At 44.1% G+C, this 16,512-nt stretch overlaps 1 protein-coding gene across 1 annotated transcript; it reads left to right on the forward strand.

Annotated features, from left to right (window-relative positions):
- The first annotated feature begins 210 nt into the window (after nt 1-210).
- LOC135790865 (myosin heavy chain, non-muscle-like) lies at nt 211-14,716 on the forward strand. Its single transcript, XM_065301154.1, is given in 14 exon segments — nt 211-685; nt 1,240-1,609; nt 6,762-6,918; nt 6,983-7,107; nt 7,397-7,411; nt 7,833-7,899; nt 7,902-7,924; nt 8,000-8,162; nt 8,225-10,561; nt 10,564-10,951; nt 10,953-12,136; nt 12,215-12,514; nt 12,578-13,193; nt 13,748-14,716. Coding segments are annotated over 13 exon segments (5,886 nt in total). The 5' UTR covers nt 211-685; nt 1,240-1,243; the 3' UTR covers nt 13,893-14,716.
- The last annotated feature ends 1,796 nt before the right edge of the window (nt 14,717-16,512 follow it).

A 16,512-nucleotide genomic window follows, 5' to 3' on the forward strand; every position in this document is an offset into this window, starting at 1 on the left:
CATATAGTGCGTAAGGATGTGCCGCCGCAGGAGAGTGCAATACCGCCGTAAGTTCGTTGATGTTGCAGGAAACTTTGGCGCAGCGGTTGCGATTTGAATTGTAACATGGCGGTTTGCCCCACCGCTTTTGCGTTCGTGAGCGCTCGGAGGAGGGCGTAGCCGGGCCGGTGGCGCTCTTGTTGTGCGTGAAACCGGTCTCTCCGATCCCCCGGTCGCCGCCGATGTCTTCGCAGGCAGTCGCAGCCGTTACGCTCCGCACTGCGCTGGCCGTGCACAATCGCACCGCTCCATTCCGCCTGAGTACGCGTCCCGTCCCGTCACCGGCGTCGTTCTCATCCGTCGGCCGCCTTCGCGTCAATTACTCCGGCCCGGTCGAAGTGTACGGACGCGCCGCGCCACGCACACCATCGCCAACAAAGCTTACTACTTCCAACTTCGAGCAGCCGCCGTGCCCCAAAAGAGACCACGCCGCGCGCAAGGCCCAGGGTGCTGCGAGGTGTACAATAAACCGGTCCCACTCGGGCCCCGAATGCGAGTGAGTCGGCGACGACCATTCGAACGCGTTGCAACTGTTGTGCCCAGTGCCGTGCGTGCGCCGAAATTCGCGCAAAACATCCCGGAGTGCGTCGCATACAGTTGTGATTAATGTTCAGGTTGGGTTAGCGCGTCGCACACACTAAATCAGGTAATAACGAATGTGTATGAATTGCGTCCGGAGGCGCGGACCGCTAACAAAAGACGAGCGGAAAACACACAGCCGGCTGCTGCCCAGACAGGTTAACCAACTTAAACACACGCCGAGACTACGCGTCTCGCATCTACATAATTCGCATGTTTTCAATTTTAACTGATACTGGATTTCAAATGTGCGGCCAGCGCGCACAATATTTCGTAGGTTTCTGTAATGCGCGCCGTCGCCATTTGACGTTTCTTCGGCTCTTCATGCGCGGCTCGCGGTGTCGCGTTCGTGGCGTAGCTACCAAAGTACCAAAAAACCGCCGATCAGGGGTGGAATTATGTCCCTACAACATTAACTACATATACACACGTAAAATCCACAACATACGGGTATATTTCTTACGTTAAATTCCATTAACTTCTTCGCGATTGCTGTACCTCAGCGTTTTTCGTTAGTTTAACCTCTATTCGTCATTCCAAAGGCGTTATTCACGCATGTGCGGTGCGCGTATTTACATTGCTAACTCGAATGTAACTCACACGCCGGCAATTGTTTTTCAGTAAAATGGCATCCGACGACAATTCCAATGCAGCCAAGGATCGCTACGATCCGGAGCTGAAGTACCTCTGCGTGGACCGCAACGTATACAACGACCCCACGTCGCAGGCGGAATGGACACAGAAGCGACTGGTGTGGGTGCCGCACGAAGCGCAGGGCTTCGTCGCCGCCTCCATCAAGGGCGAACGCGGTGATGAGGTGGAGGTTGAGCTGCAGGAGAGCAGCAAGCGGGTGCTGGTCGCTAAGGATGACATCCAGAAGATGAATCCGCCCAAATTCGACAAGGTGGAGGACATGGCCGAGTTGACCTGCCTCAATGAAGCCTGCGTTCTCTACAACCTCAAGGACCGATACTATTCTGGTCTAATTTACGTAAGTTTCACATGTTTTTTGTGTTTAATTTCGAAAAAAATCGAACATTTTCGATGAAATTCTTGCGAATTAGTCACGAAAAAAGGTAATAATCAAGAAATTCGTCATTGACAGCCTCAAATCATGAATGTCTTGCTTTGTTTTTCAATACAATTTCATTATCGTGGAAGGTATGCTGAAAAATAAGTTCATTCAGCGACTCGTCATGCATGCAAATCGCGCCAATGATTAATTCGATTGTGTAGACTTTCCAGCCATCGATAAGCGGTGATTAATTCTGGCGTATCAGCTGCGGGTGATTTTATTGTGTCGAATCGATATTGATTTCTACCTTTTTTCGTGTGCGCAAAGGCTTGAAAATGAATGGAAAATACGCGCGCCGTTGGGGCGCAACAAGTTGGTGGTTCAAAGTTGACGCAGTGCGGGGCCCGATTGCGAAATGTTTGCTTAAATTTCGTTTCGCACTCGACTAATCCCCGAGTGTGTGTGTGCTTCGAGTTGTTGGTTATTGATAAAATAATTTGTTTACCTACGCGCTATCGATGAATCCGCTCGTCGAAGTGAAAACGTCGATCCATAAAAGGACATCTGCGCTCGATGTAACAGTTTCAGCCTTGTCTCGATTTCAAAAATTCACATTTATTTGCCTTCGCCGAACTGTCAACATCTGCGCGCGCGCGCACTGGACTAAAATTTCAAAAAACGCGCATTGGTATTGTCGTCATAAAAAAATGATATATATTTTGGTTAGTTTCGCGCCATATGGTGAAAGAAATGATTACATTTCATCCATATAGGGATTCTTTTAATCTCAGATAGACAAGTTTTTGTTTTCATTTATCGCCATCAATAATTTTTACGACGCGCGCGCATTTTCTGAGTGAAAATCAACGCGCGAGTATTAGGGCCACGGTCAGCCTGCATGTCTGCTGCTGGTCGGATTTGTCCTTTGGTCGGTCCTCTGTGTGCCGGTTGTTGCGAAACGATCATCTCGCATCGCTTGAGCCGATAAGCACGCCGAAGACCATATTTAGGCATAAATCGCGACCAGTCGCTGCTCGCGCAATGCATTACAACTTTTACAGCTATTTACGCGCGCGCGCACGCGTGTCCCCGACGACTTCGCACGACAATATATGGGTCGGTTAACATCGTCAACCCGCTTGCGCGCATATTAAAAGTTGATGAAATTTTTCCAAAAACAAAATGAACGCCGGAGAAAAAGAGTTAGGTAATGATATGGCCGCCGAGGATGACTCACGTGAGGGACAAGTTTGTTTTATGTATCATCCTCTGCGCGCGCGCGCGGTGAATCAGTCGAAGTAAGCGGTTTCGTTCTCGCAATGCGCGAGAATGCCGAGGATGTGGAGATAAACGCATATGTAATCCGGGTGGGAAATTGTCGCGTTGCGTTTTTTTTATTTGTTTGTTCACTCTCTCACTTCCAGGAACGCGATTGAATACACATTAAACATGCACGAGATAAGATTCGCATGCGTGTAATACTTGCCTGCGGCGCGAATTCGGTGGTGGAAAGTGGCAAATAAAAATCGAACATTTCGTGGGATTGATTCGGTACGGGTGCATTCTTGCGTTCGGCGTATCGGCGCAGTATCAGCCCGCCGCATGGAATGCTGTTCCGATCGCGTTCGAGAGCACTCGGCTGCTCCTCCGCTCAGGGTCAATGCCACGCCGGCGTGCCTCGCCCCCGCGCTGACAATACCGTCCTGTGTCCAACAAAGACTTCGGGGAAACTCGCCGTATCGCGTACTGCACCCGAGGCGCACATTCACTGCTGCGGCTGCGCCGCGATTTCGAAATCGTAACAAGTGTTACGATAAGACTACTTTTGGGCAAAATCACGCGCGCGCGCGCGCCTGCGAACAGCTGTTTCATCAACCACGTCCATGTATGGCCGTGGTCCGTTTAATACGAGTTTCGCGTCCCAGTGCGCTCGATCACACGCGCAGAAAACATCTGCACGCTTTGCGTCAGTTACCACCGACCCTTTGCGACCTGCGTTGACAGGACCTCGATGCGTCGACGAGTTTTCCATCGCGCGATGCGTCGCCGCGCGCTATTGCTCACGCGGAAGCCGCACGCCGGCGTGAAAAGAACTTCGAACGCCCACGTGCGACGATTTCGGCTCGGGGCGACCGACCCGGCGTCAATTGATTAATTGTTTTTTATTAAACACATTCGTATGTATGTATATATATGAGTGTGGATTAAGCGCGAATGAGACATGCCCAAGCAAACAGATTGACTCTCGGCGCGTTGACTTAAGTTAAGTCAAGTTAAGTCAAACACAAAGAAAGACGCATTCCTGTTTGACGCGACGAGAGCCAACAAGCTGATGGGAAAACAATGAGCTTTTAAGCAAATGTTAACTCTAAAATCAACCAAAATCAGATTTGAATTTTTTTTTTAAATATGCAGCGATTGCATTGTCCTAAATTCTTTCGACATGTTGCATACATGCAGTAAAATATGTTAATGATGCACATCATTAATTGTGCGCTTAAGCGACAATAACTGCCTGGCGCAGCAATAAAAAAAATATGTTCGGAAAGTAAAACATTTATCACTCGCGTTGTGTGTGTGAGCAGAGAAATGTTTGCCGCGTATTATCGCATCAGGAAAATAAATGTTCGCGATTATAGGACGCGATTTCACGCATCGCACGATAAAACCATGCCGGCAGTCATCGGTGTAATTAAATGATTAAATTAAATATGCGCACGTTGGCAAGGAACAAGCAAAGCAGGCAGGCACAGCGCAAAAAAGCGGGTTACCAGTTTACGAATATTTACATACTGAGTCATCTCTCCAGTTCGTGCGCGGCGTCTAGTCATCAAACGCTTTCGAAAAACTGATGTTTTTTGTGTGTGTTTGCCGCGTCGGGAAATTTACACAATCCGTCATCGTTCCTTCCGTATTCCCAAAACCACTTGGTTATGTTCCTACGTGTCGAAATCTTGGTCGTGCCACGGATTTCCTGTGCGGTCAACTCGCCTAATTATGCTGAAATTAAGCGCTGTGTAAACAAATGATTTCAGCGACGAATTTCATCCACCACGATTGATTTTGCGCGGTTTGCGCTCGCATCGTGCACTAATTGCTTGACTATTGACCTCCGGCGCTCTGCCGAAAGGAATAATTGAATAGATGAAAGCCGCCGGTGCTCGGTGTTATCTTGCACTCCTCGCAGTTTGCACATTTGCCGTTTAAAGTGCAAACGACGCAAACAAATTTACGACTGGCGACTAATCGCGCTAATCGAACGCCGAAATTTTTACGTTTTATTAATCTCCGAGCGACAATTCTATTACAACTCAAGATAAAATAAAATAAAATCAACTAGAAGTCAATACAACTTTTATTAATCGCATATTTCGAGTACACGTACAAGTTTTACTTGGAAATAAGAAAAAATTTCGGCTGATAAGCGCGGTGCGATATCCGCTGCTGCTTTTTTTTAGGTTGAAGCAAATGAATATTCCGCGCCGGAGGCGTGCGTCACATGTTTTTTGTTTTAATTTTCGGCTATGCGACGAAATAATTTAAACAAAACATTGGAACACTGCTTTAATAGCAAGAATCAACAAAAACAATGCGATGACAATGACAAAGACGACGCGGAATGATGTCGGCGACAATTAAAACTAAGTGTTTTCTACCTTGGGTTGGCAGGCACAACTAGTTTAAACAATAATCTTTTAACGAACGCTCGTTAACAGCGACTTGCAGTCGGTACGCGTGCTTGACTTCGGATTGATACCGCACCGCACATGCTTGACGCGTGATTCATAACAATCTCTAATAAAAAACTTGAAGAAATGCAGCGGAAAAATGCTTTCTGCGCGCAACCTTCGAGTAAAAAGCATAGAAAGGTTTTTGCTTGGAGAAATTAAAAATTTATATGTTTATTATGTGGACAAGGTGAAAAAGCAAGGATTATATCAGATTTTTGCATAAAATTAATAAAATTTTGAGCTAAAAATGCGAATTTTTGACATGGCGCATTTTTGACGCGTGATTCATAAAAATCTCGACGAAAACTTGAAGAAAAGCAGTCGGAAAACACATTCTGCGCTCAATCGTCGAGTAAAAAAAGCTGCAAATTCGTCTAAAGTAGTTTTCACTTTGAAAAATTGAAAATATCTATGTTTATTATGTGGCCATGGTGAAAAAACATGCATAATATCAGTTTTTCTAATAAAATTCATAAAATTATTATTTAAAAACGCGAATTTTTGACATGGCTCATCCTTAATGCGTATTTCATAACAATATCGAAGAAAACTTGAAGAAAAGCAGTCGGAAAACACTTTCTGCCCTCAATCGTCGAGTAAAAAAAGCTGCAAATTCGTCTAAAGTAGTTTTCACTTTGAAAAATTGAAAATATCTATGTTTATTGCGTAGCCAAGGTGAAAAACATGCATAATATCAGTTTTTCTAATAAAATTCATAAAATTATTATTTAAAAACGCGAATTTTTGACATGGCTCATCCTTAATGCGTATTTCGAAGAAAAATTGAAAAAAACACTTTTTGCGCTCAGTTTTCGAGTAAAAAAGCCCCCAGAGAAGTTTTCACATTGAAAAATTGAAAATTTCTATGTTTTCTATGCGGCCAAGGTGAAGGAGCCAGTATAATACCAGGTTTTCGCATAAAATTCATCAAATTATGCCGCAGACACGCGAATTTTCGACATGGCGGTAGTTATAAACAAATAATTATGCGACTTGCGGCGGCATGCCGGGATCTATATTTATATTTCAGCTTCTGAGTAATGTTTTCGAAATGTTTTAATCGAACATGTGTGTGCCGCGCACATTAAGGCAGCGCTTTGATGTGCGGCCGGTCGACATGACCAAATAAGCGCCAAACTAATACATAATCCGAAATAGCTAAATACAGCGGGCTGGCGCGGTTCGCTTTCCTCCGATTTGGTAAAACCAAGAACAAACGCGCAATTACTTACGCTCGAAATGGTAGCGCGCTCCGTTTCCATCAGATCGCGCAGACTCACGTAGAAATATTCTCGACGACAATACCAATGCTCTTTTTCATTTTAATTTAATTTTCAGCGATTTTTTACCGAATTAAAACAATTTTCTGATGTTTTTTGTGTTGTTTTTCTTTATAGACATATTCAGGTCTTTTCTGCGTGGTGTTCAACCCCTACAAAAAATTGCCCATCTACACGGAGAAGATCATGGAACGGTATAAGGGTATCAAGCGACATGAAGTGCCCCCGCATGTATTCGCCATCACTGACACTGCATATCGTTCAATGCTTCAAGGTAAATTCAACATCACTTCAATAACATGAAGAATTTTTGTAACTTTTTACATTTTTATGTTTAGATCGTGAGGATCAGTCGATTTTGTGTACGGGTGAATCCGGCGCTGGGAAAACAGAAAACACCAAGAAGGTGATACAGTATCTGGCGTACGTTGCCGCCTCCAAGTCGCCAAAGGGATCAGGAGCGGTAAGTTAGCGACAACATTTCACCTCACCGCTGCATTTTATTCATTATTCAAGTTTCATTCTCATGTCTAGGTGATATTATGATGTTTTACGTTGATGTTTTATTTTTACAACTTGTGTATTTAATGATCTTACTTTTGACCTTTTTTGCATGTTCATTCTCACACACAAATATCAAAAAAAATTATCACTCAACTACAACAAAATTACGATTGGTTTGGTGTCATTCTTCTATGTCTCTTGTTTTCCGGGGTTCCGGGCCTCTTTGCAAACATTCGACACCCGAGCAGCACAAAGATCTCATTGTAAGTATTTTATTTCTTTACCTCTGCCGCCGTGCGCAACCAAAACAAGCGCCACATGTTTGTTTTGACTGAACACGACAATTAATTAAACGAAACAGACGATTGGCCATGTATAAACGAGTGCTGCCTGCTAAATTTCTACATATCACAAGAAAACAAACACATTTTTAGAGATTTATTATTATCCTACCTGCTGGTTATTTAGTTTATTTAGATGTGTAAATTGAGCGGCGAATTTCCTTCCTGTTTTCCTACAAATGAGTTTTCGGTATATGTTGGAGCTTTTTTTATTATATGATATATCTAGATTTGACTAGACGCACACGCACATACGGCCAAACACGTTGTTTTTGCATGTTTTGCACACGTTCCGGACTCACTCGGGCTAAATCTGTGAGTTATCCTGTGTTTCTGTCTGTAGGGTGGTTTGGAGCAGCAACTTCTGCAAGCCAATCCCATTCTGGAAGCGTTCGGCAATGCGAAAACGGTGAAAACGACAATTCTTCACGTTTTGTAAGTACATTTCAACAAACAAAATTTCCCACAAGTTTCTCACATGGGTATTGATTATTTGCGCGATGATTACAGGGTAAATTTATTCGTATCAACTTCGATGCGTCGGGTTATATCGCCGGCGCCAACATAGAAACTTACTTATTGGAGAAATCACGTGCCATACGACAAGCCAAATTCGAGCGGACCTTCCACATCTTCTACCAGTTGCTGGCTGGCGCGTCCACCGAACAAAAAAGTATTATTCAACTTGTTTTTATTTTAGAATATCGTCTAATATTGTTTGTTTCCGTCTTGCAGAAGAGTTTATTCTGGAAGAACCCAAGACTTACCCATTCCTACGCGATGACAACCACATCGTTCCCGGTGTTGACGATTCCCTGGAGTTCACCAACACAGTCAAATCGATGAACATCATGGGCATGACCAAGGAGGACTTCACCGCTATCTTCCGCATTGTGTCCGCTGTAATGCTATTCGGACGCATGGAATTCCGTCAGGATCGTAATTCTGACCAGGCGACACTTCCGGACAACACTGTCGCGCAGAAAATCGCACACCTACTCGGTCTTTCCGTCACTGACATGACCAAAGCGTTCTTAAAGCCACGTATTAAGGTGGGGCGTGATTTTGTCACCAAGAGTCAAACGAAGGAGCAGGTAGAGTTCGCCGTCGAGGCTATTTCGAAGGCATGCTACGAGCGCATGTTCCGATGGCTTGTGACTCGCATCAATCGCTCTCTGGGGCGCACCAAACGCCAAGGCGCTTCCTTCATTGGCATTCTTGATATTGCTGGTTTTGAGATCTTTGATTTGAACAGTTTTGAACAACTTTGTATTAATTACACCAACGAGAAATTGCAGCAGCTCTTCAATCATACCATGTTCATTCTGGAGCAGGAGGAGTACCAACGCGAAGGCATCGAATGGAAGTTTATTGATTTTGGGCTTGATTTACAGCCTACCATTGACCTTATAGATAAAAGTATGGGTATTATGGCTTTGTTGGACGAAGAGTGCCTTTTCCCCAAAGCAACGGACAAAACTTTCGTTGAGAAACTTGTCTCTGCACACACCACACACCCGAAGTTTAAGAAGAGCGATTTCCGTGGCGTTGCTGATTTCAGTATCATTCATTATGCAGGCAAAGTTGATTATTCCGCTGATCAGTGGTTGATGAAGAACATGGACCCGCAAAATGAGAACGTTGTGTCGCTATTACAGGCATCCCAGGATCCATTCGTGGTACATATCTGGAAAGATGCTGAATCTTTAGGTCGCGCTAAAGGTATGTTCCGTACTGTGAGTTATCTCTACAAGGAACAACTTGCTAACCTTATGGTAACACTCCGCAACACAAATCCTAACTTTGTGCGTTGTATAATTCCGAATCATGAGAAACGCGCGGGTAAAATCGATGCTCCTTTGGTCCTGGACCAATTGCGCTGCAACGGTGTCCTGGAAGGCATCCGTATCTGCAGACAGGGCTTCCCGAATCGTATCCCATTCCAAGAGTTCCGCCAGCGTTACGAATTGCTCACGCCCAATGTGATCAACAAGGGCTTCATGGACGGTAAGAAGGCATGCGAGACGATGATCAAATCGCTTGAACTCGACAGCAATCTGTATCGCATCGGACAGAGTAAAATCTTTTTCCGCGCTGGCGTGCTAGCCCAGCTTGAGGAAGAGCGTGATTATAAGATTACCGACCTGATCGTCAACTTCCAAGCATTCTGCCGTGGCTTCCTCTCGCGTAGAAACTACCAGAAGCGTGTACAACAGCTGAATGCAATTCGCATCATCCAACGCAATTGCTCGGCTTACCTCAAGCTGCGCAATTGGCAATGGTGGCGGTTGTACACAAAGGTCAAACCTTTGCTGGAAGTTACCAAGCAAGAGGAGAAGCTGATGCAGAAGGAAGACGAGCTGAAGCAGGTGAAAGACAAGCTGGACTCGCACTTGAAAGCAGCGCAGGAATACGAACGCAAGTATCAATCGGCCATTGAGGAGAAGACTATTCTCGCAGAACAGTTGCAAGCTGAAGTAGAGCTGTGCGCTGAAGCTGAAGAGAACCGCGCACGTTTGACTGCCCGTAAGCAGGAACTCGAGGAAATCTTGCATGATTTGGAAGCGCGTGTTGAGGAAGAAGAAGAACGCGCGAATGCTCTTGGTAATGACAAAAAGAAACTACAACAGACTATTCAGGATCTTGAGGATCAACTGGAGGAGGAAGAAGCTGCCAGGCAGAAATTGCAGCTGGAAAAGGTTCAATGCGACAATAAATTGAAGAAGTTGGAGGAAGATGTGGCTCTTTCCGAAGACACAAATCAAAAGTTAATGAAGGAAAAGAAGCTCCTGGAAGAGAGGAGCAATGATTTATCGCAGGCTCTTGCGGAGGAGGAAGAGAAAGCGAAACATTTGGCGAAGTTGAAAGCAAAACACGAGGCGTCCATTGCTGAGTTAGAGGAGCGTTTGTTAAAGGACCATCAACAACGCCAAGAGTCCGATCGCTCCAAGAGGAAGGTAGAAAGCGAAGTAAACGACCTAAAGGAACAGTTGCAGGAGAAACGCACGCAGTTGGAAGACCTTCAACTGCAGCTCGGAAAACGTGAAGAAGAACTAGCACAAGCGATGGTTAGGTTGATGAAGAAGCAGCTGGTAAAGCAGCCGCTCAGAAAGCGCAGCGTGAACTTGAGAGTCAACTCACCGAATTGCAAGAGGATCATGAAGCTGAGAAAGCTGCACGTGGTAAAGCCGAACGCCTAAGACGTGACTTGAATGAAGAATTGGAAGCGCTCAAGAATGAATTACTTGATTCACTGGATACGACCGCCGCGCAGCAGGAATTGCGCTCTAAACGCGAACAGGAGCTTGCTACTTTGAAGAAGAGTCTTGAAGAGGACACGCAGTCCCATGAAGTCTCCATGAGTGAATTGCGTCATAAACACACCACGGAAATTGCGGCTATCAATGAACAACTGGAGAACTTCAAGAAATCAAAGGCACAGTTGGAGAAGACCAAGGCTACTCGAAGCGGAGAATGCTGATCTTGCTTCGGAATTGAGGAATGTTGGTGCTTCCCGCCAGGAAGGTGACCGCCGCCGCAAGCAGGCTGAAGGACAATTGGCCGAGGTGCAAGCAAAACTTGCCGAAACCGAACGCTCACGACAAGAACTCGCTGAGAAGGCCGCTAAATTGCAGTTGGAAGCTGAGAATGTTGCACAACAGTTAGAGGAAGCTGAATTGAAGGCGTCCGCAGCGCAGAAGAGCCAAACCACGATTGAGTCGCAATTCACCGAGGCGCAACTTGCGCTTGAGGAAGAAACCAAGCAAAAGTTGGCGTTGTCTTCAAAACTGCGTCAATTAGAAGCGGAGAAAGAGCAACTGCGTGACCAGCTTGACGAGGAAGAAGAACAAAAGAAGACCTTCGAGAAACAACTCGGTGCTTTGAACGCCCAGCTAATTGAATTCAAAAAGAAAGCTGAAGAGGAAGCTGAGCAGTCTGCCATCTTGGAAGAGAGTAAGAAGAAGCTCGCGAAGGACTTGGAAGCTTTGCAGAGGCAGGTTGAGGAGTTGACTGTCGCCAATGACAAACTAGAGAAGAGCAAGAAGAAGATTGCTGCTGAACTTGAAGATGCCAACATTGATTTGGAGACCCAACGCGGAAAAGTCGCCGAACTTGAAAAGAAACAGAAGAACTTCGATAAGACTCTAGCGGAAGAGAAAGCTGTATCGGAGAGGATGGCCCAGGAACGCGATAATATTGAACGTGAAGCACGCGAGAAGGAAACACGCGTGTTGTCCCTCAGCCGCGAGTTGGATGAAAGCTCTGAGAAGCTCGAGGAATTGGAACGCGTCAAGCGACAACTGCAAGCTGAACTTGATGAACTTGTAAACAACCAAGGCACTGCTGATAAAAACGTGCATGATTTGGAAAAGGCTAAGCGTGCTTTGGAAACACAATTGGCTGAATTGAAGACGCAGAATGAGGAACTCGAGGATGAATTACAACTCATCGAAGATGCCAAACTTCGGTTGGAGGTGAACATGCAGGCGTTGCGTACGCAATTCGAACGTGACGTGCAGGCCAAGGAAGAGCAAGCTGAAGAGAAACGTCGTGGAATTGTGAAGCAACTGCGTGACTTGGAGGCTGAACTCGACGAGGAGAGGAAACAGAGGAGCGCTGCCGTTGCTAGCAAAAAGAAACTTGAAGGTAGGTGGATTTAAATAATTGTCATAGTTTGACAGTGTGTCAGTATATTTGAAAATAATTTAAATATGTTGGGTGCAGGCGATTTGAAGGAGATGGAAGCGCAAGTTGAGCTTCAATCGAAATACAAGGAAGACGCGTTGAAGCAACTGAAGAAGAGTCAACAGCAGTGCAAGGAAGCGACTCGTGATGCGGATGAAGCTCGTGCTGCCCGTGAGGAGTACGCAGCTGCCAGCAAAGATGCCGAGCGCAAGGTGAAGACCCTGGAGGCGGATTTACTGCAGATGACTGAGGACTTTGCGGCTTCGGAGAGGTCGAGACGTGCTGCGGAAGCTGAACGCGATGAGCTCCAAGAAGAAATGAATAGTAATGCCAATAAAGGTATTGATTATATATAAAAATTCTAGTCAGTGTATAAATATAACTTTTATTTTTATAATGTAGGAACCCTAATGATTGATGAGAAACGCCGTTTGGAGGCTCGCATCGCCACCTTGGAAGAAGAACTTGAAGAAGAACAGAGCAACAATGAAGTGTTGGTAGATCGCGCTCGCAAGGCGCAACTATCCCTCGACCAGCTCACCGGCGAACTGGCCAACGAGCGCTCTGCTTCCGCCAAGCAGGAATCACTGCGATTACAGTTCGAACGCCAGAACAAGGAGTTGAAGGCCAAGCTCGCCGAGCTGGAGACTTCGCAACGTACCAAGACGAAGGCCACCATCGCCGCGCTTGAGTCCAAGATCGCCAACCTCGAGGAACAACTAGAGGTCGAAGCGAAGGAACGCTTCGCACAGCAGAAGACCAACCGCAAACTGGACAAGAAGCTCAAGGAGTTGATGATGCAGCTGGAGGACGAACGCCGTCACGCCGACCAGTACAAGGAGCAACTGGAGAAGGTCAACGGACGCGTCAAGATGCTCAAGCGCCAGCTGGACGAGGCCGAAGAGGAAATCTCGCGCGAGAAGGCGCAGAAACGCAAATTCCAGCGCGAGTGCGAGGACATGTTCGAGTCACACGAGACGCTCACGCGTGAAGTCAGCAACCTGAAAAGCAAACTGAGGTAAGCCACGTTTTCAACCTAACCATCCTGTTCACATCCTTACCTCCTATTTACTTTAGTAGGACGTCGCGCACCTTCTCCAGACATTCTCTCCTGATATCATCATCGTTCGTGTAAGTCCTGTTCCTGTTCCTTCATTATTTACGAATGTATATGACCAAAGCGTGCGTTGTTTTGGAATTGCCATCAGATGAGTAAACCATGCTGTTTCTTTTAGTTCCAGCTGGAAAACATGAAATATCACTACTCTATAGCTACCTACATATTACGAATAATTAATTTCTACTTAGAAATTTAGCATAAAACGTGGTATGTCACAGGTGCGTGCTTGTTGGACTAACATTGGCATGTTTTGTGTGTTTTTCGGCAACATTTAAACACACACGATGCTTCAACATATAATGTTTTGTTTTTGCTTGATTTTTACCATAACATGAAACGGTCTTGCGCTCTTTTATCTGCAGTGTAGTGATTTTGATGTTTTTCAATGCGCGTGTATAAGTTTTTTGTTTTTAATGCGTGATGAGAGTCTAATAAGTTGGTTGTTTTTTTAGGAGGAATACGGGAGGCGTGGGTCTCTCGTCGCGTCTAGGTGGAGGCGGCGTCAAGCGCGGTTCGCTGCAGCCGGCAAGCGGTAACGGCTCCGGCGACGACTCGGCGCAGGACGAGAGCATGGATAGCGAAGACCAGCAGAATTAGGCAGTTTTTGGGGCCTACGAACCAGCGCCGCCCCCAACCAGCGCAGCGAACATGTAAATAATTCCCAGCGTGCGCACCAGTACTTAGCAGCAGCGCGCCCGAACAATAACCAATCACGAATTGACAATGATTTTTAATAATTTATATACATAGCTAACCCCCCGCAGCAACTAGCGAATAACACGATGGACAGACGAGGATGCTTTTGGAGTGCGGTTCACATGCGGGCTAAACAACTAAAATGATTATCTTATTAATTTTTTTTTATCGTTTATATATAAAAATATTATTTTCTCCTCTCTGCGCGCGAAACATATTTAATAATCAACGCAACAAGAAGAAGAGTTATTTAAACGTGGAGCTAAGAAATTTATACGATACATATTGCAATGACGGAGAGCAACGCAAGTAATTTTACACGATTTGTATGGAATTTTTGATAATGATGTAGTCTTTCGATACGAGTTTTACATATTCTATCAACAACGTAGGTGCTAGCCAATTTATTATTATTATTCAGTATGAAAATTTACGTGATCGGATCCAAATCGCGAGTGGCGTTGATTCCTTTTTACTATTTATGTTCATCTTTACTTTCTACACTCTGCATTTTATTTTATACATGAAATGATGTCAAATGGTTGATTAATCTTTGTACATACCTATTACATATGAAGCATTTACGAATTAATTAATTGATGTATTTCATCGTCTGTTTTTTTTCTCTATTATCTTTTTGTATTTACTTAATTTTTTTGGGGTTTCGGGCTCACTTAATTATACATTGTAACAATAATTATTACCAATAAACGGTTTACAATCAACACATTTTAGTAATTAGTCACGTTTCCGGCGCTTTACACGATTGTTTAAAGAAGTTAACAAAGATAAGTTTCTCAATTTCAAAGACGAGTTATAGTAACCGTAGGTGAATTTAGATGGCGCTGCGATGTCGGTTGAAATAAAAAATACGCGAAACTTGTTCTTTTGCAGCAACACGAGGTTGTTTGTTGGTGGTAGTGAACGTGCATAGAGATAAACGGCGATAACACCGCACGAGAGAACTCTTGTATGTAAACAAATATAAGCACGTTTTTAACTTCTGTGCATTAAATTCTTAACTGAAATTTAATACACATATTACTCAAGTGTTTATTGGCATAATTGTTTATTTATTCGGTTAAATGGCAATGCTCTGCAACGCATATAATTAATTAGCACTGATTAAGACAGTTTTAATGTTTATTTAATAATTGCTTGAGTTACAATAAGCAAAATAATGCATTTATTGCGAATTTAGTGTTGCATAATGCGCATATTCTTCATTTGAAACTTCGTGCGTGCCCGGGGCTAATCGTCTAACTAGGCAACTGATTGGTGCGCTTTTTTGGCATCAGCAAAAACCGTTAAATTTCGACGGTTAAAACAATGTAGTCATCGTCGACATCCAGTTCACGTGCTGCACCAAAATTTACATTTGATTCGAAGCAGAGTTCAATACTTGCTAGTACTCGTACATATGACTGAGCTGTTTGTTACCAGTGATAGAGCACAAGGGTGCATTAAGGTAAATGGCAAGTTTTCCTTGAATATATTCTATTTGACTACTGCATTAAGTGATGCAGACCTATTCAACCGTTATTAGTTAGTTGTTTGAGTCAATGCACACTAAATATTGGCAACGGCTGCAAGCCCGCAGTCACTGCACGTTAAAAAGTTGCATCCAGGCCCGTGTGAGCTGAAATAAATGCTGGGCATACTTTTCGTGTTTGTTAATAAACCAGAGCGTGGCCGCGGCATATTGTTTGCATTAAATGTAAAAGTACATAAATTCAAATGGCGGCCATGCATCTTTTGAAATCCCTTCATAAAACCGTTGAATTTTGATTATGATTTCGTAGGTAGTTTAATTTAGTCTACGATTTTAAAGTGACGAGTAAGTTTACTCTGCAAAGATTTGAATTAAATTCGAATCGCGTATACTAAGCATGTTTTGTTTGTTCAATGAGGTGTTTGGCGATAACACTGGCCTTGTGCACGCACCTAAACGGCCATACCCAAAAATAACAAATTTATTTAACCGAAGATGGCGCCTGTATGCGCGAATTCGCATTAAATTGACTTTCCTTCGACCTTATCATACGAGAATCAAATCCAATAGATATGCTGCTTGTGTTTCTAGAAATGTAAACATAACATCGGATGTTATTTACGTGTTACCCACAAGAAACAAGAGACTAGCGCGCTGCGTACCCGTCTTTGCGCAGGTAACACTTGTTATCAGCACGCTGTTATTCGGCGTGCGTTGTTTGTTAGTCTTTTAGTATTAGTTGAATATCGGATTGCAAGACATCTCGTGTTCCGCGTCTTCTAAAGTGAATCTATATTAATTAATTCAATATTAGAAATATTTATTTATAATTTTTCGTGAATATTGGATTGGATTTTATGAACAGTTTATGAAGATGCCTTCTGGGCGAAACATGTCAACTCTAAATATAAATTGTGAATCCAATATTCACGAAAAATTATAAATAAATATTTCAAATATAAAAATGGATTACGTATTCGCCAAATAAAGTAATAAATAATTCAATATTACCTATTGTTTCAATACTAC

This window comes from Atheta coriaria, unplaced genomic scaffold (genome assembly GCF_025399875.1).
Source record: "Atheta coriaria isolate IRGN ID8LTWV9N9 unplaced genomic scaffold, Caltech_Dcor_3.1 hic_scaffold_1_pilon, whole genome shotgun sequence".
Lineage (NCBI taxonomy): Eukaryota > Metazoa > Arthropoda > Insecta > Coleoptera > Staphylinidae > Dalotia > Dalotia coriaria.